Source organism: Hemiscyllium ocellatum, chromosome 8 (genome assembly GCF_020745735.1).
Source record: "Hemiscyllium ocellatum isolate sHemOce1 chromosome 8, sHemOce1.pat.X.cur, whole genome shotgun sequence".
Lineage (NCBI taxonomy): Eukaryota > Metazoa > Chordata > Chondrichthyes > Orectolobiformes > Hemiscylliidae > Hemiscyllium > Hemiscyllium ocellatum.
In genome coordinates this window covers 73966881-73989820 of record NC_083408.1, presented here as the reverse complement: position 1 = coordinate 73989820, position 22940 = coordinate 73966881, and the positions used below count along the sequence as shown (strand labels likewise).

The 22940-nt window shown below is 44.2% G+C and overlaps 1 protein-coding gene across 1 annotated transcript in view; it reads left to right on the top strand.

The window, feature by feature from the left end:
* Positions 1 to 22940, top strand: part of LOC132818320 (inverted formin-2-like) — a 64719-nt gene that overhangs the window by 1486 nt on the left and 40293 nt on the right. Inside the window, 1 exon segment of the mRNA XM_060829217.1 lies at positions 21388 to 21797. Within this exon segment, the coding sequence (XP_060685200.1) occupies positions 21401 to 21797 (397 nt within the window). The 5' untranslated portion in view covers positions 21388 to 21400.

Below are 22940 nucleotides of genomic sequence, written 5' to 3'. Positions count from 1 at the left end.
TCCTGAACTTGGAACAGTGAAGGATTCAACCCTATCTTGACCATGTAACAGATATTGCAATGCAATTCCCAGAGCTGAAGCATACTTAATCAATTCATTTAAAATAGAATCAGGTAAGTGTCTGATTGCAGAAGAGACAGAGGTGATCGGATTATGGCAGCATAGCTTTCGTCTAACTTCATTTGCGCTGACAATGTCAAACCATGGGGTTGAGGATGCAAAACAGGCAAACTCTTTTCTGCCTGTTGAATTCAACATAACTGACCATCACATATAGCATACAATAGGTGTCTGACACATATCGTTTTTATTCACATTGGCTGTTGGCATTAACCAGCCCGAGTTACTCTGGAGAATGTGGTGGTGAGCTGACTCTTGAACCACTGCAATCCATTTGCTGTACATCGAGCCATAATGTCATTAGGGAGAGAGTTCTGGGAGCTTGACACAACAACACTGAAGGAATAACAATGTAATTCCATGTCAGGATAAGTGAGCAGCTTGAGGGGGAGTTTGCAGGTGCTGCTGTCCTATGAATCTGATTTCCTTTCCAACTAAAAGGGCTGCAAATGCTGGGAATCAGAAACAAAAACAGAAATTGCTGGCAACACTCAGCAGGTCTGGCAGCATCTGTGGAGAGCAATCAGAGTTAACATTTTCGGTCCAGTGATACTTCGAGTAAAAAGTGAGGTCTGCAGATGCTGGCGATCAGAGCTGAAAATGTGTTGCTGGTTAAAGCGCAGCAGGTCAGGCAGCATCCAAGGAACAGCTGCAAATGTGTTGCTGGTCAAAGCACAGCAGGTTAGGCAGCATCTCAGGAATAGAGAATTCGACGTTTCGAGCATAAGCCCTTCATCAGGAATAAGAGAGAGAGAGCCAAGCCGGCTGAGATAAAAGGTAGGGAGGAGGGACTAGGGGGAGGGGCGATGGAGGTGGGATAGGTGGAAGGAGGTCAAGGTGAGGGTGATAGGCCGGAGTGGGGTGGGGGCGGAGAGGTCAGGAAGAGGATTGCAGGTTAGGAGGGCGGTGCTGAGTTGAGGGAACCGACTGAGACAAGGTGGGGGGAGGGGAAATGAGGAAGCTCCCTCCCCTTCCTAGAACCCCACCTTTTCCTCCGCTACATCGATGACTGTATCGGCGCTCCTCGTGCTCCCACGAGGAGGTTGAACAGTTCATCAACTTTACTAACACCTCCATCCCGACCTGAAATTCACCTGGACTGTCTCAGACTCCTCCCTCCCCTTCCTAGACCTTTCCATTTCTATCTCGGGCGACCGAGTCAACACAGACATCTATTATAACCGACTGACTCCCACAGCTACCTGGACTACACCTCCTCCCACCCTGCCCCTGTAAAAACGCCATCCCATATTCCCAATTCCTTCGTCTCCGCCGGATCTGCTCCCAGGAGGACCAATTCCAACACCGCACAGCCCAGATGGCCTCCTTCTTCAGGACCGCAGATTCCCCCAGACGTGATCGACGATGCCCTCCACCGCATCTCCTCCACTTCCCGCTCCTCCGCCCTTGAGCCCCGCTCCTCCAACCGCCACCAAGACAGAACCCCACTGGTTCTCACCTACCACCCCACCAAACTGCGCATACAACGTATTATCCGCCGCCATTTCCGCCACCTCCAAAGGACCCCACCACCAAGGATATATTTCCCTCCCCTCCCCTATCAGCGTTCCGCAAGGACCACTCCTTCGTGACTCCCTTGTCAGATCCACACCCCCCACCAACCCAACCTCCACCCCCGGCACCTTCCCCTGCAACCGCAGGAAATGTAAAACTTGCGCCCACACCTCCACACTCACTTCCCTCCAAGGCCCCAAGGGATCCTTCCATATCCGCCACAAGTTCACCTGTACCTCCACACACATCATCTATTGCATCCGCTGCACCCGATGTGGCCTCCTCTATATTGGTGAGACAGGCGCTTACTTGCGGAATGCTTCAGAGAACACCTCCGGGCCGCCCGAACCAACCAACCCAAGGACCCCGTGGCTCAACACTTTAACTCCCCCTCCACTCCACCGAGGACATGCAGGTCTTGGACTCCTCCACCGGCAGAACACAACTACACGACGGCTGGACGAGGAGCGCCTCATCTTCCGCCTGAACCCTCCAACCACAAGGTATGAATTCAGATTTCTCCAGCTTCCTCATTTCCCCTCCCCCCACCTTGTCTCAGTCGGTTCCCTCAACTCAGCACCGCCCTCCTAACCTGCAATCCTCTTCCTGACCTCTCCGCCCCCACCCCACTCCGGCCTATCACCCTCACCTTGACCTCCTTCCACCTATCCCACCTCCATCGCCCCTCCCCCTAGTCCCTCCTCCTACCTTTTATCTCAGCCGGCTTGGCTCTCTCTCTCTTATTCCTGATGAAGGGCTTATGCTCGAAACATCGAATTCTCTATTCCTGAGATGCTGCCTAACCTGCTGTGCTTTGACCAGCAACACATTTGCAGCTGTGATCTCCAGCATCTGCAGACCTCATTTTTTACTCGCATCCAAGGAACAGGAAATTCAACGTTTCGGGCATAAGCCCTTCATCAGGAATGAGGAAAGTGTGTCCAGCAGGCTAAGATAAAAGGTAGGGAGGAGGGACTTGGGGGAGGGGCGATGGAGATGTGATGGGGGAAGGAGGTCAAGGTGAGGGTGATAGGCCGGAGTGGGGGTGGGGGCGGAGAGGTCAGGAAGAAGATTGCAGGTTAGGAGGGCGGTGCTGAGTTCGAGGGAATCAACTGAGACAAGGTGGGGGGAGGGGAACTGAGGAAACTGGAGAAATCTGAGTTCATCCCTTGTGGTTGGAGGGTTCCCAGGCGGAAGATGAGTCGCTCTTCCTCCAACCGTCGTGTTGTTATGTTCTGGCGATGGAGGAGTCCAAGGACCTGCATGTCCTTGGTGGAGTGGGAGGGGGAGTTAAAGTGTTGAGCCACGGGGTGGTTGGGTTGGTTGGTCCGGGCATCCCAGAGGTGTTCCCTGAAGCGTTCCGCAAGTAGGCGGCCCGTCTCCCCAATATAGAGGAGGCCACATCAGGGTCAGCGGATGCAAAAAGGTGCAGGTGAATTTGTGGCGGATATGGAAGGATCCCTTGGGGGCCTTGGAGAGAGGTAAGGGAGGAGGTGTGGGTGCAAGTTTTGCATTTCCTGCCGGGAGTGGAGGTTGGGTTGGTGGGGGGTGTGGACTTGACGAGGGAGTCACGGAGGGAGTGGTCTTTTCGGAACGCTGATAGGGGAGGGGAGGGAAATATATCTCTGGTGGTGGGGTCCGTTTGGAGGTGGCGGAACTGACGGTGGATGATACGCTGTATACAGAGGTTGGTGGGGTGGTAGGTGAGAACCAGTGGAGTTCTGTCCTGGTGGCGGTTGGAGGGGCGGGGCTCAAAGGCGGAGGAGCGGGAAGTGGACGAGATGCAGTGGAGGGCATCGTCGATCACGTCTCGGGGGAATCTGCGGTCTTTGAAGAAGGAGGCCATCTGGGCTGTACGGTATTGGAACTGGTCCTCCTGGGAGCAGATGTGGCGGAGACGAAGGAATTGGGAATATGGGATGGCGTTTTTATAGGGGGCAGGGTGGGAGGAGGTGTAGTCTAGGTGGCTGTGGGAGTCAGTCGGTTTATAGTAGATGTCTGTGTTGATTCGGTCGCCCGAGATAGAAATGGAAAAGTCTAGGAAGGGGAGGGAGGAGTCTGAGACGGTCCAGGTGAATTTGAGGTCGGGGTGGAAGGTGTTGGTAAAGTTGCTGAACTGTTCAACCTCCTCGTGGGAGCACGAGGCAGCGCCGATACAGTCATCAATGTAACGGAGGAAAAGGTGGGGCGTGGTGCCAGTGTAGTTGCGGAAGATGGACTGTTCCACATATCCTACGAAGAGACAGGCATAGCTGGGGCCCATGCGGGTACCCATGCAACTCCTTTAGTTTGGAGGAAGTGGGAGGATTGGAAAGAGAAGTTGTTCAGGGTGAAGACCAGTTCATTCAGTCGAAGGAGTGTGTCGGTGGAAGGGTACTGGTTGGCGCTGCCTCGTGCTCCCACGAGGAGGTTGAACAGTTCAGCAACTTTACCAACACCTTCCACCCCGACCTCAAATTCACCTGGACCGTCTCAGACTCGTCCCTCCCCTTCCTAGACTTTTCCATTTCTATCTCGGGCGACCGAATCAACACAGACATCTACTATAAACCGACTGACTCTCACAGCTACCTAGACTACACCTCCTCCCACCCTGCCCCCTGTAAAAACGCCATCCCATATTCCCAATTCCTTTGTCTCCACCACATCTGCTCCCAAGAGGACCAGTTCCAATACCGTACAGCCCAGATGGCCTCCTTCTTCAAAGACCGCAGATTCCCCCCAGACGTGATCGACGATGCCCTCCACCGCATCTCGTCCACTTCCCGCTCCTCCGCCCTTGAGCCCGCCCCTCCAACCGCCACCAGGACAGAACCCCACTGGTTCTCACCTACCACCCCACCAACCTCCATATACAGCGTATCATCCGCCGTCATTTTCGCCACCTCCAAACGGACCCCACCACCAGGGATATATTTCCCTCCCCTCCCCTATCAGCGTTCCGAAAAGACCACTCCCTCCGTGACTCCCTCGTCAAGTCCACACCCCCACCAACCAAACTTCCACTCCCAGCACCTTCCCCTGCAACCGCAGGAAATGCAAAACTTGCGCCCACACCTCCTCCCTTACCTCTCTCCAAGGTCCCAAGGGATCCTTCCATATCCGCCACAAATTCACCTGCATCTCCACACACATCATCTATTGCATCCGCTGCACCCGATGTGGCCTCCTCTATATTGGGGAGACGGGCCGCCTACTTGCGGAACGCTTCAGGGAACACCTCTGAGACGCCTGGACCAACCAACCCAACCACCCCATGGCTCAACACTTTAACTCCCCCTCCCACTCCACCAAGGACAAGCAGGTCCTTGGACTCCTCCATCGCCAGAACATAACAACACGACGGTTGGAGGAAGAGCGCCTCATCTTCCACCTGGGAACCCTCCAACCACAAGGAATGAACTCAGATTTCTCCAGTTTCCTCATTTCCCCTCCCCCCACCTTGTCTCAGTCGATTCCCTCGAACTCAGCACCGCCCTCCTAACCTGCAATCTTCTTCCTGACCTCTCCGCCCCCACCCCACTCCGGCCTATCACCCTCACCTTGACCTCCTTCCACCTATCACATCTCCATCACCCCTCCCCCAAGTCCCTCCTCCCTACCTTTTATCTTAGCCTGCTGGACACACTTTCCTCATTCCTGAGGAAGGGCTTATGCCCAAAACGTCGAATTTCCTGTTTCTTGGATGCTGCCTGACCTGCTGCGCTTTAACCAGCAACACATTTTCAGCTCCAGTGATACTTCCTCAGAACTGACGGTAGCTATAAAAAGCTGTTTTCTTTTTATAAATGCAGAAGATTGGGTGGGGGGGTGGGAAAGGGGTGAAGATGATAAAGGAGTAAATGTTAGATAGCGCCCAAGGAGAGTAGGACAGTTAGACAGACAAAGGAGTGGATATTTATTAACCTAGGAGAATGAATAGCAACTACTGGGATAACAAAGTCTGGTGTGAGGGTGGGTGAAGTTGCCACAAGCCTCAAATTGTTTAACTTGATAATTAGTCCAGAAGGCTGTAGAGTTCCAAAGCAGAAAATGAGGTGCTATTCTTCCAGCTTGTGCTGTGGAAAGGATGTTGAGCAGGGAATAGGGTGGGTTATTGAAGTAGCAGACAACTGGAAGCTCAGGCAGAACATAGGTGCTTCACAAAGCAAAATAGTCTCCCAGTCTATGCTTCATTTCCCCAATGTACAATAATAATGGCTAACCTTATTACAAAAGGGAAAACAATCCACTTTTAGAATTTATTTTTACAATATGATTTGGCAGCAATAGTAAACTTTAAAAACTAGCGACTGCAGAAGGAATCTGGCAGGTTACCAACATACAGACAGTTCCCAGGTCAGCAACACATTCCAAGTCGATTTGTTTGAAAGTTGGAGCACAATTCAGGACAATAGAAAGCAGCTGTTCATAAGTACAGGATGTGGAGGTGCTGGTGTTGGATTGGGGTGGTCAAAGTTAAAAAATACACGACACTAGGTTATAGTCCAACAGGTTTATTTCGAGGCACAAGCTTTCAGAGTGCTGCTCCTTCATCAGGTAGCGGTGTTGCAGGAGTCAGATCTGAAAATTTTAAAATGTGCAGGATCACGTTTGTAAATAAGTATTCATAACTCAAATATTCCTAAATCAGAGTTTCCTCTGCACTGTAACAGAACCTCCAGCAGCAGATGGCGATGATGAAGGAGGGGACTGAGCAAGGCACCGTGAGCAATAGGGTGGACCCTCTCTGGAAGAAAGGGAGTTTTGGGGTGAAAGCCCTGATGGGAGAAAGGAGCAGGCAAAAGATAACCAACTGTAAACTGCAGACTATGCAATGTAAATATTGTCTTGCATGATTGTCATGGTGCCTGCAGCAGAATAACATAAGCCCCTGGTTCACAAGTTTGAGCCTCATCCATTTGTTCAAATGTCATGTTACGAAAAGGAGTTTTAGTCCCAGTGACACTGACTTCCTGTGAATATCATTGTGGTAATATAGCCTCAGGCTGGGGGATTGGTTGCATAGAGAGGTGAAGATGTTTCTGCCTGAAGTCTGAAGCCTATTTAGAGAGCGCAAAGAAAAATAACTGAACAAAAAAAACCCCACAAAAACCTGAAAGAACTTCTGGAAATCAGAAACAAAAGCAAATTGCTGGAAAATCTCAGCAGGTCTTGCAGCATCTGTAGAAAGAAATCAGTTAATGTTTTCAGTTTGAGTGACCCTTCTTCAGAACTGATAACTAGGAAAAGGTTGGTTTTTATAGAGAACATGGGGCGAAGGTAAAGAATAAACTATAGATAGAGCCCAAAGAGAGAGAGAGAGAGAAAAAGAGAGTTGGACAGACATAGGGAATGGTTAAATGAGTATATGGCAATGAATAACTGTTTGGGGTAGTGTTGGCGTAAGGACATGGCCTTAAGCTGTAAAATTGATTAACTTGATATTAAATCCAGAAGGCAGCAGAGTTCCCAAGGGAAAAATAAAGGTGTTGTTCTTTGGGCTTGTGCTGAGTTTTAGATTAGATTAGATTCGTTACAGTGTGGAAGCAGGCCCTTTGGCCCAACAAGACCACACCGACCTGCCGAAGCGCAACCCCATTCTCCTACATTTACCCCTTCACCTAATGCTATGGGCAATTTAGCTTGGCCAATTCACTTAAGCTGCATATTTTTGGACTGTGGGAGGAAACTGGAGCACCTGGAGGAAACCCATGCAGACACAGGGAGAATGTGCAAACTCCACACAGTCAGTTGCCTGAGGTGGGAATTGAACCTGGGTCTTTGGTGCTATGAGGCAGCAGTGCCACCCACCAACCTGCAGCAATCTGAGACAGATGTTGCCCAAGGAACAGGGTGGTGTGTTGAAGTGGCAAGCACCGCAAACTCAGGATGTTTCTTTGCAGGCAGAACACAGGTATTCTGCGAATTGGTCACCCAGTCTATGTTTCATTTCCCCACTACAGAGGAGATCACATTGTGAGCAACAAATGCAGTAGAATAGATTGAGTGAAGTGCAGGTAAAGCACTGCTTCATCTGGAAGGCGTGACTGGGGCCTTGGATACTGAGGAGGGATGATATAAACTGCCAGATGTTTCTCCTGCAGTCGCAGAAGGTGTAAGTACTATGAGGCTGTTGGAGTGAAGGAGGAGTCAACAAGGATGTCCTGGGGGGGAGCAGTCTCAGTGGAAGGTTGACAAGAAAGGGGAGGGGAATGCTGTTGACAGAAATAGCAGCTAATGATCCTCTTGATGTGGATGCTGGTGGAATGAAGGGGGATTCTATCACCTATGTAGGAAAGAAGAAAGCAGGTGAAGGCTGAAAGTGTGGGAAATGGGTCAGACCTGGCTGAGAGCCCTGTCAGCTGAGGATTTCTTGGTTGAGGAAGAAGGTGGACATTTCGGATGTTCCCTTGTTGAAGTTGGCATCATAAGAGAACTGGGCAAATGGAATAGAGGTTTTACAGGAAGCAAAGTGTGAGGATGTATAGTCTAGGTAACTAAGGGAGTCAGTAGGTTTGTAGTGGATATTGGTAGTCAGTCTATCCCCAGAAATGTTGGGGAAGGGAAGGGAGGTGTCAGAGATGGACCTGATCAAAATTGGAAGCAAAATAGATAACCATTTCTAATTCCAGATGAAAGGGGGAAGCAGCATCGATGATATCATTGATATCCCAGAGGAAAAGAAACAGTTGTGATGGGGGCCAGAATAGGACTGGAACAAAAGGATGTTCCATGTAGCTCACAAAGAGACAGGCATAACTGGGGCCCACGTAGGAACCTATAGCCACCCCTTTGACATGAAGAAAATGAGAAGGATTAAAAGAGAAGGAGGAGGGTGGTGTTTGGAGATAATTCAGGCCCTTTTCATGAAAGAAGCAGAGAGCCCTGAGCCATCCTGATGAGGGATGGACGTGAATTGCATGTCCATAAGAAAGAGGACGCAGCTGGAGCCTGTGAACGGGAAATTCTGAAACTAAAGCATCAGAGGAATCGCAGGTGTCAGTGGGAAGGGACTGGACATGAAGAGGAAGAAAACCAAATCAGGGTAGGAAGAGGTGAGTTCTGAGGGGCAGGAAAAACCAGGGTTCTTCCAGGGCCGTCCTGTTTGTGGATTTTGGGAAAGTAGTAGAAGCAAGTTGTGCGAGATTGAAAACTATGAGCTTGGAGTCAGTGGGTGGAGATCAGCAGATGAATGACCACTGTGGACAGAGTAGCCTAGTCTTCTATGGTCTGAGAGAAGATAGGAGGTATTGAGCTGGCACTCACTCAGTGTTGTTGAACTAAGTCTGCCAGACATCAGCAGCACCACCCTCATCAGGAGGCTTAAGTACAAAGTCAGGGTTGGATCTGATAGCACAGAGTGCAGTTAATCAATTTTAGAGGGAGATAGGTTGGAATGAAGTTGGGGGTGGAAGTGTGAACATTGAGGCAACCAATGTCACATTAGCAGTTCTAGGGCTTGAGGTCATGCCCTGATCCCAACCCCTACATACCAGGCCTTGTCATCACATGGGCTATTAACATAAACAACCTATAATCGGGGTAGCATGGTGGCTCAGTATTTAGTGCCAGGGTCCCAGGTTTGATTCCACCCTTGGGCAACTGTCTGTTTGGAGTTTGCATGCTTACCCTCTGTTCACGTGGTTTCCACTGGGTGCTCCAGTTTCCTCCCCAAAAGTCCATAGATTAGGTGGATTGGTCATGTTAAAATTGCCCATGTATTGGTTAGGTGCATTAGCAATGGAAGGTGTAGGATTACAGGGAAGGGGTGAGTTTGGGTGGGATGCTCGTCAGAGGCTGAGTGTGGACTTGTTGGGCCGAGTGGCCTGTTTCCACACAGTAGGCATTCTATTTTATCAGCTGCTGCTAATAGCCCCCATTAGGACTCAGATGTACAGCTATTCATTCCCCCAAACTGGCTTTTCACCCACTTCTCTGTCTGTCCAATGGATTCTCTCTCTTTGGGGGTCTATCTCCACTATGGTTTAACTTCCCTTCCCCCTGCTCCATTCCATTTTCTGTACAAATATCAACCTTTCATTAGCTCCCATCAGTTCTGAAGAAGGGTCACTGGACCCAAAGCATTAACTCGGATCTCTGTCCATGGATACTGCCAGAACTGCTAAGGTTTTCCAGCAATTTCTATTTCTGCTCAAGAAAAATAGCTGTTTGGCAGCACAGAGAGATAAGACTGAAAGCAGAACTGGTAAGGGTGACAATTGTTTCTAAAACAAAATCATTTTTCAGACAATAGAATCTTATTTACCTGCAGAAGCTCATTGGAAATAAATACTCTCCTGTCTACCATAACAATTCTAGATGTGTTTCAAGATGCTGTATTCTGAGTCCTGTAAAGTCTGTATTTTTATTTTTCCATATTGTTAACTATAGACTGAAATGGAAAAAAGGCACAAAACTGCAAGGATTTCTGCAGTTTTAAAAATAACCCGACTGACTGTGTCTGTCAGATTATTTACACAGTTGGTATTCAAGCAGTAGTTGAAATGTAGTTTGCATATAGTTAGAGGGAAGTGGGTCTTGATGGGTGACTCTTGAGGGTCAGTGTGGACTTGTTGGGCCAAATGGCCCGTTTCCACACTGTAGGGAATCTAATCTTAAAAAAAAGAGAGCTGGAGCTAATAGCTTTGGAAAATAGAGATTCAACCAAAAACAAGTAACTCATTAGTCACTAGTCTACGGACCAGATATCAGCAAAGGCCATTTACCTTCCACTAAACGGGTGATTAGTTCTGAGGTAGCTGAACGGATTGGTGCTGTGAACAGGTCAATGAGAAGTCATCAGATCTTCACCAGCTCAGGAGCTGTGTCAGTTCTCTGCAGTTGAAACCACTAAGCCTGACAAAAACCAGTTTGTTCTCCTTCCAGTTGCTGTAAGTTGTGACTTTTAATTAAGTCTCAGGTCTTTTCAACTGTGGTCCAACCACTGTATACCTCCTGCAAATCAATGAAAGCATCGCAAGAAGACAGTGAAGCAGTGTTCTGATCAGCTAAGCACTTGCCAAGATGGATGCAGCTCCAACACCACTCAAAAAGGTTGACCCCATCTAGATCAAAGCAGCCCATTTGATTGGCATCATGTTCACAAAAATCCATTTCTTTAACCACCAACACGCAACAGCAGCAGTGCATCTCATCCAGAAAATGCACTGCAGAAATTCACCGAAGATCCTTAAACAGTACCTTCTAAATCCATAATCACTTCCTTCTAGGAGGGCAAGGGCAGCAGATAAATGGGAAAACCATTAACCGGTGAGTTCCCCTCTAATAGGCTCACCATCCTGACTTGGAAATATATCTGCTTCTTCATGTGGCTTAATCAAACTCCTGAATTTCAACTCTAACCCCCACAACAACATTCTGGGTCTACCTGCAGTAGATGGACCACCATGGTTCAAGGAGGCAGCTCACCACCACCTTAAGGGCAACTAGGGACAGGCAATAAATGCTGCCATCCCATGAGTGAATAGAGACCATTGAACTGCTTTGAAGGCTCTCTCACCATCCATAGCACCTTTCTTCCCATCTGTCCACGGGATTTGAAGGGGTTAGTAGAATTCTATGCCAATACTTCATAATAATTACCTGTAGCTGGAGCCTATTTGCTTGTACTAAGTAGTACATTTTGTTAAGTACAGAAATCTGGTTAACCTGATTCTAAAGGACAGCAAAATTCCTTCATTTAGCTGACTTCCTAAAATCTTTAACTGTGATGGCTCAAGTAATGTCAGGGCTTGATTTCCAGTGCTCAACCCAATGAGTCATAATAGTCCAGTCTTGCTATAGCAATAGTGGTGGCTAATAGGATAAATGATGTCGTTGCTCACTTTGTATTAACTGGTCATGCCGTTAGCTGGAAGAAAAAGACTTTTTGGCTCATACCCCACTCTTGTCTGCCAGATCCAAAATGCCATTGGCTTGAGAGCCAGGAGAAGAGTGCAGCTTTAGAATGTTATCTTCGGATTCTTGATTTCATATTTTTGTAAGTGGTTGCAAACTTTTACATGAAATTCAGCTTAAAAACATGTTAAGGAAATGCCTAGACTGGAACTTGTTTTTACAAGCCTGACATGAAGACATTTCATTTGTTCTCATGTTTCACTGAGCAATGATTTCCATTAAACTGGTTACGTTATTGAACATGGCAAAAGATTTTCTCCTGCATTTAAATTGAGAGGTAACACAAACCACCAAAAAGAAAAGGGAGGGCTACATAATTGACATTAATATATTTGATGGCAAGAGCAAAATAGAGATGTGACATTTCCTGTGGAAGAAAAGGATTGGAGGACATGGAGTAGGAGTCTTGTATATACTCCTCAACATCTCGATGTATTGAGGAACTCAAAAGATCCCTTACCAACAGAGTTTTCCATCAGCCATTTTAGGTTTGTTCACTCCAATTACACCAATTGTATGATCCTTTAATCTGTCTGCCTATTGAATCTGCGTTGGTGTGCCCTCTCTCACTGCACCTGTCAAAGAAATATCACTCCAAACGTCTGCGATTTCAAATAAACCTGTTGGATTATAACCTGGTGTCATGTGATTTGACTTCCTCTGCATAATGTCAGAGCTGGTGAGCAAGAGGAGGGAGGAAAAAGAAAAGCAAGGTTAAGGTAAACAATATATTGCCCCACAAACAAGGCGGCCACTTATAGGGATAGTCGTCCATCACTCCACAGCTATAATATAGCTTGAAGGTTACCAATTCACTGGAGGGGATTGCAGCTAACATTGACTTATGCCTGCATCATCCCAGCATGAGTAGCTGTAGACAGGAAACTACAGGGACACTAGTGAAAGGACATTTACTGTCATCCCACATGAAAACAGTGCACGAGAGATCCTGGCTCTCCTCCAGAGCAATGCTGAGTACACAACTGGAATGTGGAAAGAGCCTGAAATCCCTCTTTAACAGAGAACTGCAGCTGTGATGTCAATAGTCTAATCCTGCATTTCAGCAAATTGTGATTTCATGACCTCAGGCTGTGCTGTTGCTGCAGTACTGAGAGACATCTGTTGCAATACAAACAGAGGCGTGGTCTCTTGTTTAGCTGTGCCTGAAGCTGCCCCTCACATGGAAGAGGTGGCCCTCCTCTCTGGCAAGCCAAGCACTATACCAAGAATTTGTTATGCATGACTGTTCTTTGAATACACCCTTTCCCATGCATCATTCCACTGAAAACCTGTGTTTGAGCTGCTCATGACTTCAGTCTGGTAATTTTGCTACCCTTGCTTTCCAGTCTGACTATGGGTAATACATGTCTGATGAGTCACCATGTATAATTCTTATTGCCTGTCTCTAAAAACCCTCAGCCAGTACTAAGATGGTTGACTGCACACATGAGACCAAAGGACAATGTTTTACCTTCAATCACTCTGCTTCCTGAACATAATTTTTCCTGCAGCTGCCTGATCAGCTCACAGCTCTTGATGATCTCAAATTGAGAATACTCAAGGATAGCTGTTGAAGGAATATTTTAAATAAGAAAAAGTCTGTACTTCAATTTACACACTGGAAGGGATTGTAAGGTGAGTGTGCAAGTGGTATGCAAGGAGGCAGATTAGGTAAGAATTTACCAGGATCTTTTGGGTTTTCAGTTTCGCTGCTGGGTATGGCATTAGTCAAGAATGCACACCAATAGATTAGCAGCACCATCAAGCATGGACAACTGTTGTCTCTCCTCTTCTGGTCAGGTCTCATTGTTGTCTGCCTCTTAGTCCTGCAAGGCAACAGCAAGTGTGGCTCAATGTATTTAGGGAATGTGCATTTCTTTGTTGAACAGCTAGCAGTGTGAGCAAAGAGGTTTGATGATGGGTAGGCAAAAGAGAGACAGCCTGGAGGTACTTGTACTTTGTGATGGTGAAGTGAATATCTGGAATGCAGCAGCTGAGTTGTTTGTGGCTGTTGGAGAATGTCAGTTTTAAAAGGACTAATCCAGTCTTTGGCCCACTATTCCATCTGGAAACAGTAAGTTTATACTGTTGAACAAATTGCCTTGCTGCAGCTACTTTCGTCATAAAACTCTTATGGAACCAGGAAGAAAATAATCTCATACTAAATAATTATTTCCTTCCTGGGATTATTGAACAAGGAAAGGATTATTACATCAAGAAAAAGATCATTGGGTTCACTTCTTATTTAGGATTTTTAAGATGTGCCAACTAAGTTTCAGTGCTTTGAAGTACTTTTCTCACAATGTAAAAGTTTGGATAAACAATCACTATTGTACTTGCAGCCTTAGTTATGAGACATTTGACTGTGTTCATGGGGAGGTGGAGGGTAGTGGTTCTTTGGTCTGTATGCCTAGTGTATATCATGTACTGACAATTACAGGCCAAAAGCACTATGGCTGAAATTTTTCTTTTAAATTCAGCCAATCTTGCATCAGGATCAAAAGCATATGGCAATGATATTGAGAGAGGTGACAATGCAGGCATCAGGGAGCCTGGGAAGTTCCATATCCTGAAATGCTGGTATCATCTTCAAAAGCCAGTCTGCAACACAATAGTCCAGAAGTCTCAGAGGAGTCGTGAGGATGTCTGGTCAACAGCACAAAGTGAAGATATGATCAAGTTTCAGTCAAAGGACTTTTCAAATTGCAGAGCAGTCATCCATCAACCTCCTCAGTAGTGATGGATTGTTGGGGGAATAATCTATGAACTGTACAAGCTACTGGAGCAGTGAGGGGCAAACTCTATAGTCGTTGGAGTCATACCTGACTGAGAAGATGGTTGTAGTTGTTGGAGGTCAGTCACCTCAGCTCCAAGTCATCTGTGCAGGAGTTCCTCAGGATAGTGTTTTCGGCCAAACCATCTTCAGCTGCTTCCTCATCGACTTCCTTCTCAAAAATAGGGATGTTCAAGGATTGCTCAATGTCCAGCACCATTTGCGACTCTTCAGCAAACCATGTTCGAATAGTCATAGAGATATACAGCACTGAAACAGACCCTTCGGTCCAACTTGTCCATGCTGACCGGATATCCTAACCTAATCTCGTCCCATTTGCCAACACTTGACCCATACCCCTCCAAACCCTTTCTATTTATGTACCTATCCAGATGCCTTTTAAAAGGCTGTAATTGTACTAGCCTTGAATAGTTCCTCTGGCAGCTCATTCCACACACACCCACCCACACACACAATCCTCTGTGTGAAAAAGGTCCCTTTTATATCTTTCCCCTCTAACCCTAAACCTATGCCCTCTAATTCTGGACTCCCTCATCCAGGGAAAAGACTTTGCCTATTTATCTTACCCATGCCCCCTCATGATTTTATAAACCTCTACAAGGTCACCCCTCAGCCTCCAAAACTCCAGGGAAAACAGCCCCAGCCTATTCAACCTTTCCCTTTAGCTCAAATCCTGCAACCTTGGCAACATCCTTGTAAATCTTTTCTGAACCATTTCAAGTTTCACAACATCCTTCTGATAGGAAGGAGAGCATAATAGCATGCAATATTCCAAAAAGTGGCCTAACTAATGTCCTGTACAGCTATAACATGACCTCCTAACTCTTATACTCAATGCTCTGACCAAGAAAGGAAAGCATACCAAGCACCACCTTCACTATCCTTGAAAGTGGAGTCGCAAGTAGAGGGGAACTATGAACCTGCACTCCAAGGTCTTTGTTTAGCAACACTCCTGCGGACCTTACCGTTAAGTGTATAAGTCCTGCTAAGATTTGCTTTTCCAAAATGCACCACTTTGAATCTAAATTTAACTCCATCTGGCACTCCTCAACTCATTGGCCCAAAATGCAACAAGATCTGCACACTATCTAGGCTCAGGTCGACAAGTAACATTCATGCCACACAAATGACCAGCAATGACCATCTCCAATAAGAGACAATCATCACTTGAAATTCAATGGCATTACCATCAGCTGAAACCCTCACCATTAACATCCTGGGTGTTAGCATTGACCATAAAACTCAACTGGATAAACAATATAAGCACAGCAGCTACAAGAATAAGTCAGAGGTTAGGAATACTGCAGCAAGTAACTCACTTCCTGATGCCCACAAAGCCTGTCCATCATCTACAAGGCACATGGCAGGAGTGTGATTGAATACTCATTTAACTGGATAGGTGCAGATTCAACAACATTTGACGTTTGACGCCATCCAGGACAAGCCATTTGATGAGCACCATATACACAAGCATTGATACTACTATAACCATCTACTACTACAACTACTACAAGGTGCACAACAGAAATTCACTAAAACTCCATATGACAGTACCTTCCAAACCCACTGCTACCTCCATGGAGAAGGAGGAGGGTAACAGTAGGCGATTGTCCCATTGTACAAGTTCCCCTCCAAGCCACACTCACTTGGAAATATCTCTCCATTCCCTTACCATCATTCATTCTCACTTCATTGAGCTGTTGTGGTACATAAACCCCCCCACACACAAAAAAAACAGCTCATCACCACAATCTTCTCAAGATAACCTAAGGACTGACAACAAATGCTGGCCAAGATGCCCATGTCCCACAATTGAATAATAAAAATATTGTAATTATTAAAACAGTCCAAAATCCCCATCTGTATCTTTAAGTTAAAGTTTTTCTTAAAAAGATTTACACACACTTGAGAAGCCCAGCCACAAGATGCTGAGAAGGGCTCCCTTCATTACCATATGTTAAATTTTGGGCAGCACTGCTCCCTCACAGCATCATGGACCTGGGTTAGAGTCTTCAGAGGCTGGAGTATCTGTGAGGATTTTGTACATTCGCCCTGTGCCTGCTAGAGTTTCCTCCGGTTTCCTCCTGCAGTGGAAAGATGTGCAAATTATGTGAATTAGCCATGCTAAATTGGCCATGGTGTTCAGGAATGTGTAGGCTAGGTGCATTAGTCAGGGGAAAAGTAAGTAATAGGATCAGAGAATGGGTCTGGGTGGGATAGTCTGAGGGCCAGTGTGGACGTGTTAGGCTAAATGGCCTGTTGCCATACTGTAGGGATTTGTTGTTGCAGGTATAAACATTCATTGCCCATCCCTAGTTACTCTCAAATTAAGTGCCTTGCTAAGTCATGTCAACCATAAAGCCATGGTTCTCAAATCAAATACAGACCAGGCCAAGTAATCATGGGAGATTTTCTTCCCAAAGGATGATATTAGTGAATCAAATAAAGTTTTACAATGGATGTTTCGTGGTCATCATGAAACTTTTACTTCAGCATCTTCTCCCCTGCAAACACCAGATGGTACACTCAGCAGATCAGAGTTTTTTTTAACACAGCTTTTCAGGTTTCAACCCAGTCAACAACCATAACTATGTGCCAGATACTACTCCAACCAGTGGAGATATTTTCCCACTCTGGGGTCCAGTAGCTAGTGTGGTTAAAGGGGTCAGCATCCTGACAATTCAGCACTACGGGGTGGTGTTGAGGGATGACTGCTCTGCATTCTGAAGAGTCCAAGACCAGAAATGCAGGGCTTTTTTTTTGTTAAAAAAAAGGGAGGAAAACTCAGCATTATCTCCACTGGATTAATGACATGTGCATTTAGTTGACTCAGGTAATAACAACAGTGGTGTCCAAAAAAATGCTTTTAGTCATTTTGCAGCTTTTACTCTGGAGCTTTTGGAGGAATTGGCAGTCTCTTAAGAGAGCGATCCATGTTTGATAATCCTCCAGCAATGAAGGGCACCCGTTGAAATAATGTCAACAAAATTTCAGATAGTTAGAAGAAAGGGAGAAATTCTTCTTATTCAAAACGTAGAACTATTATTTCCCTCTCACAACAGCACTGACTTTAATCCTGGATGAAAACAGAAGTATCTGGAGAACTACAGCAGATTATTAATTCTATGTTGACACTGGTTTTTGAATGAGCATTTCAGAACAATGGGAACACAAAGTACACTTTGCCTGAATTTATTAGCAAAAACTCAAACTGCTGTGTTTCACCACGTTCAGATTACGGAGGACAAGACAATCATCTGTGCTAAAGTTGAAAAATTTGCCCTCTAATTTTGAGGTTCAATTAAAGTACAAAATGCTTTCCACTCTTTGTTTTCATGTGATTTACTGTAGAACATTGTAGTACCAGTTTCTAAAAGGAAAAATGGATTCTATTGTATGTTGAAAACAGTTGTTGGCATTTGGCTGAAACCTTTGCTACGCAGCAGTGAAGAACTAGGCTTTAATGTTGGCACCAGTTCTGCTGGAATTAGCATTTTAGTCTTTCTGAAATCTATTATAGCAGCACAGTCTAATTTTTTTCCAGTAAATCAGTTGCTGAGGCTCAGTACAGCTTGGCGCACTACCAGCACCAACCAGACAAAGAACTTCCAACCTCAAGTCCTTGTAAATAAGTTTTTTTTTTAAAAAGTACAAGTTAAATGAATGTTAAAAAGCAGATAAATTGTGAGGGTAAGTGACTTATTTTAAAATCAAAGACAATGCAAGCTAATGTCTGCTAAAATATGCAGAGAACTGCTGAGCAAATTTCTTTCTTATTAAATTATTGTTCAGAAAAATCGTTGCTCAGAAATAAGTAAATAAAAATCTGGTCAGCAGCGGGGACTCATTTACTTGAGCATTTTGTGGCAAGGCATGAGAGAGAGAATTACAGACAGCATTTGTTCAGTTATTTCACAAATAAAAACTACCTACACAGAGGATCCATGTCTCTCAAAAGGATGGTGATGGGCTAAAGGAGAAGATGATGGGATTGTCCATTGTCTACAAGGCACATGTCAGGAGTGTGAAGGCATCCACTCCACCAGGGTACAGCCCCAACACCACCCAAGAAACTCACTTTTTTTGACACCTTGTCCAATACCTTTAACATTCTGTCCCTTTATCAATGGCACACTGACAATACGTATGTATTGTATTATTGTATGAGATGCATTATAGGAACTTGCCGAAGGTTTTGAAGGTGCTATTAAAAGGATCTATCTAGAAGGATAAGGGCAGATGTATGGGAACACCAACACCCTTGAGTTCCTCTGCAAACTGCACACCAACCAGACCTAGGACTATGCTGCCACTGCTTTAGAATGACTGGCTCAGAATCTTGCAATTGTCCTTCCAATAGTACTGGCATGTATCCCTAAAGGACTATGGTGGTGCAAGGTAGCTCATTGCTGCTTTCTTCAGGAACATTAGGAGTGGGCAATAATTGCTGAACTAAATAGTGACATCCACATTGCAAACAAACATTTGTCCATTCTGCCGTTTATGTTCCACTTAATGCTTCTTCTGCAACTCTCTACAGCATAGCCATCATTATTATTTCCTTAAGGGCTCATTTGTTTTAATATGAGATAATGACATTGAAGTAAGGAAATGTCTCAAATAGTGTAATGGGAAATGTTGCAGATAAAGATAAGTTTTAAGCTCAAATCTTATTTGCAAATGCAATTTATTTCCTGAAGGTAAAAAGATTTTAAGTTTCATCAGGAATTATAGCAATCCAATATTCATAGTTGGAACCATGCTCAAAGAAAGAATAGTCTCTGTAGTGTTAAAAACTCTAGCCAACTTACTATCTCTAAATCATACTGGGAGCATGGAACTTACCTTAATTTTCTAGAAATAAATTCCTATTCTCCACCCTGCCATTGAACCATAGGTTTCAAAGGTAGCACCAGAAACTGTTCATTAATGCATTCATTGCCAACATTCACATCCAGACCTAAAAATAAAAGACTAAGCTGTAATGTTCACAGTCATGCACCTCAAATGGTTTCCATATCACCTTGTCAAGTAGCATTTACGTTATTTTAAGTCAAAAAGCAGGAAACCAGAAGAAACTTGTACATCCTGATTCACTGACAACCATTTCCTGGGGTTGAAAGATGTGTTTATAAGTGTATGACATTAAGAGTGAAAGTATTGTTCTTGTGTCTGTATAATGACAAATAGGATAAAGATAATAGATAAGAAACCAGACAGCACCCAGTGTGTCCATTATGTGCTCTTGGTGCACAATTCTGCCAAATCTACCTTAAAAAGGGTAAAATGCAATTCAAAGTTTTAAAGATGATATTATTGTGTAAATTATCTCAAGTTTTACTAAATCCTTAATTAGTTTTGTAATCATTTATTCAAACTATTAAAACTAGAGTTGAGTTATCTACAGAGGAAAAATGAAGTTAAGGTTTGGCGGAACAATGCAGAGCTTTTCAGCAGTTACAATATATCCATTCACATTACTCCTGAGCCATAGCTGCTCAATTGACCAAAGTACTTGTCAGCAGAGTGAGCCAGCTATTTAAATGACATGGTGGGTATGTTACGTTTAGAAACTTTCCCAGCACTGAAACAGTCAGTCAAGGTAACAATTGAAATCAAAATCCAGGTTGATATATGAACTGCTAAAGTACATAATTATTATATCACAGTTCACTTGCTAAGGATTTTATTCTCATTCCTGATTATTTGAATGAACCAGTATTAAACTGCGATATCTTTTCCTAAAAACATTAAGCAGACTCTACAAACGCAACTATCAATAAAAAGGATTACTACTTTAACCCACTTTTTCTATGCGTTGGCAAAACAGCAAGTGGTTCAGAAATCAAACAGGCACAGAACCTCTCTCCTGATTTTCAAGGGTTTTCTGTACAACATTGTCTTTTCTTTTAAATTTGTTGGGATGTAGGTTTGTCCATCCTTAATTGCCCTTAAAAAGGTGAAGCAATGGCTTTCTGGAACAAATGCAGTTCTTGGAACGTGGATACATTGCATTCATACCTCACCAGCAGAAAGGTTCAGCTTTAAAAAGGACTTTAATGTTGTGCATACATGGTGTTGGGATTTGGTCTGCTCATCCGCTGCGAGCTTACAAGCTAAACACATACAAGTTGACTTGATTTATTGTGTGCTTAATAACTTGAAGCATGTTTTAAAACAAATACATACAGTGAGTTAATTAATTAGTGTCTGATGAGCAGTTGGCTTTTAAGGTATTAACATTGTAGGTATGTTCTCAGTACTGTTAGGAAGGGAGATCCAACATTTTTACCCAGCCACAGAGAAGGAGCAGCAATATATTTCAAAGTGATCATGATATGGAACTTGTTGCAGGGAGCTTGCATGTAGATCCCATACATCTGCTGCCCTGAGCCTCAGTGGTGGAACTTGTGCATTGAAAGGTGCTGTGAAAGAAGACTTGGAATTGCTGCAGTGTTACTTACACAATGACTGGTGTGTATCAATGGTGAATACTGGTGTGGTGCCCGTCAAACAAGCTGCTTTTAGTGTGGATAGTGTCAAGCTTGAGTGTTGTTGGAGCTCTACTTATTCAGGCAAGCAGACAGCATGCCATCACATTATGGACCTTGTGCTTTGCAGATGTTGGACAGAATTTGGAGAGTCCACAAAATTCCTAGCCTTGAAACAGCATGAAAAGGGTATGAGAAAAGATTCAAAAACCTTACCTTCTCAATCAAGCAAATCTTGTGTGGACTCTGCTGGGATAACTAGGACTTAGCAACAGTTAGTAACGTGCTGGAAATATAAATCGATGTACAAGAATAAAAAGATTTTTTTTTTTAAAAAATGCCCAAATTTCACAGCATGATGTGGCATAATTTTAGCAATCCAGTCCAATAGAAATTAATGCTTTGAAAGCCATGCACATCAACCTGCAGTACTTCCTTCTAGCATGAGATTGTTCATTGGATGTGGAATTACACTTTGTGCTGAAGTCAGTGATTGAATCTTGCGCAAAGTAATTTAATTAAACCTCACTACCTGCATTAACATGTTCTTTTCATTCCATTTCATAGGTGAACAAAGCACATGAAAATGGCCGGTAAACCATCAAGTGTGCAGAAGAACTGGACTTTTCTGAAAGAAAAAGTTACCCCTCTTGATGCAGACACAGAGGCCAACTTGGAAAATGCAGAACCTGAGCTTTGTATCCGCTTGCTGCAAGTCCCAACTGTTTTGAATTACTCTGGCCTAAAGAAACGACTGGAAAATAGCAGTAATGACTGGATGGTACAATTTCTAGACCTTGATGGACTTGATTTACTGCTCGATGCCTTGGAGAGGCTCTCAGGCAGAGGAGTGGCAAAGATCTGTGATGCCCTCCTACAGCTCACTTGTGTTAAATGCGTACGAGCTGTGATGAACTCTTCAAGTGGTATTGACTACATCGTGACAAACGAAGGCTACATTCGAAAACTATCCCAAGGTATGAAGAGTCAGCTTACCTCAGTGCAATTTCAGTCATTGGGATTCACAATACCAAAGCGCTGTATTGTTTCTTTAACTGAAAGAACCTGCAAACAAGGTTATCAATAATTAGATTCCTCCCAAAAAAAGCATTAATACCAGAATTGAAAGCAATGAGCAAGGTTCTCATTAATTTTTGTCTATATAGTCATTGTTAAAACTCTAATCTAATGGAAACAGAACAAAAATCAATTTTATTTACTTTGGGCCCACTAGTAAAATAAAATCAACACAAGATTAAATATTAACCCACTTTTACCACAATTTGCCTGACTAAACAGGAGTTTTGATGTTGAATATGTGAATCCTACTAACCAAGTTAATAGAAATCCTTCCATAAAAATAATGCTGCATTTTCTATTGCATTCTACATATAAAGGGAATGATATTTAAACATGAACGTTCATTCCCTGTTTGTTCACAGAATAGATGACATCATTGTTTATATTTCAAGTTTTTTTCAAAATTTTCTTTCAAAACATGGTAAAGACACTTATTGCAATAAAAAAAAACACACCAAGGGAGAATCCCATGGCCTTCATTTACAGGAATATTCTGTAGTGCAGAAACATATGAATCAGGCTGCCTCACAATTGTGTGGAATCTGAAAGCAGAGCTAATTCATTGTACCAGCATGATTCAATGTCAATATTTGCCTAATCTTGATCTGTTTTAAACAATTAGTTATTTAAATGTAATTAACAAATCGTTTTTCAATACAGCAGCTACTGAAATGTACATGCATCTTTAATTTATTGATATTATTCACCTTCTGTAGAAAATAACAAACTTGATGGCCTTTAATCCGAATTCACATGAGTCAGTGCAATGTTAAAAGGCTTAATCTCAACTCATCAGTACACAATAGTTTTGACCCCATCTCCATTCGATCACAGGCACTTATTCTCCTATTGCAATAGTCAATTTCAGAAATTGGTAAAGGTCAACATTTCAGACAGCACATCAAGTTAATTGTTAACATGCTGCCTTTTTTGGCATCAATTACAAGGGCAAAATGAGGAGAGGGGAAAGAGTTATTTTGGAAACCAGCAAAATCACATAGCTTTTTTTTTTAAACAGGCCTCTATTGGGTAACAAATAC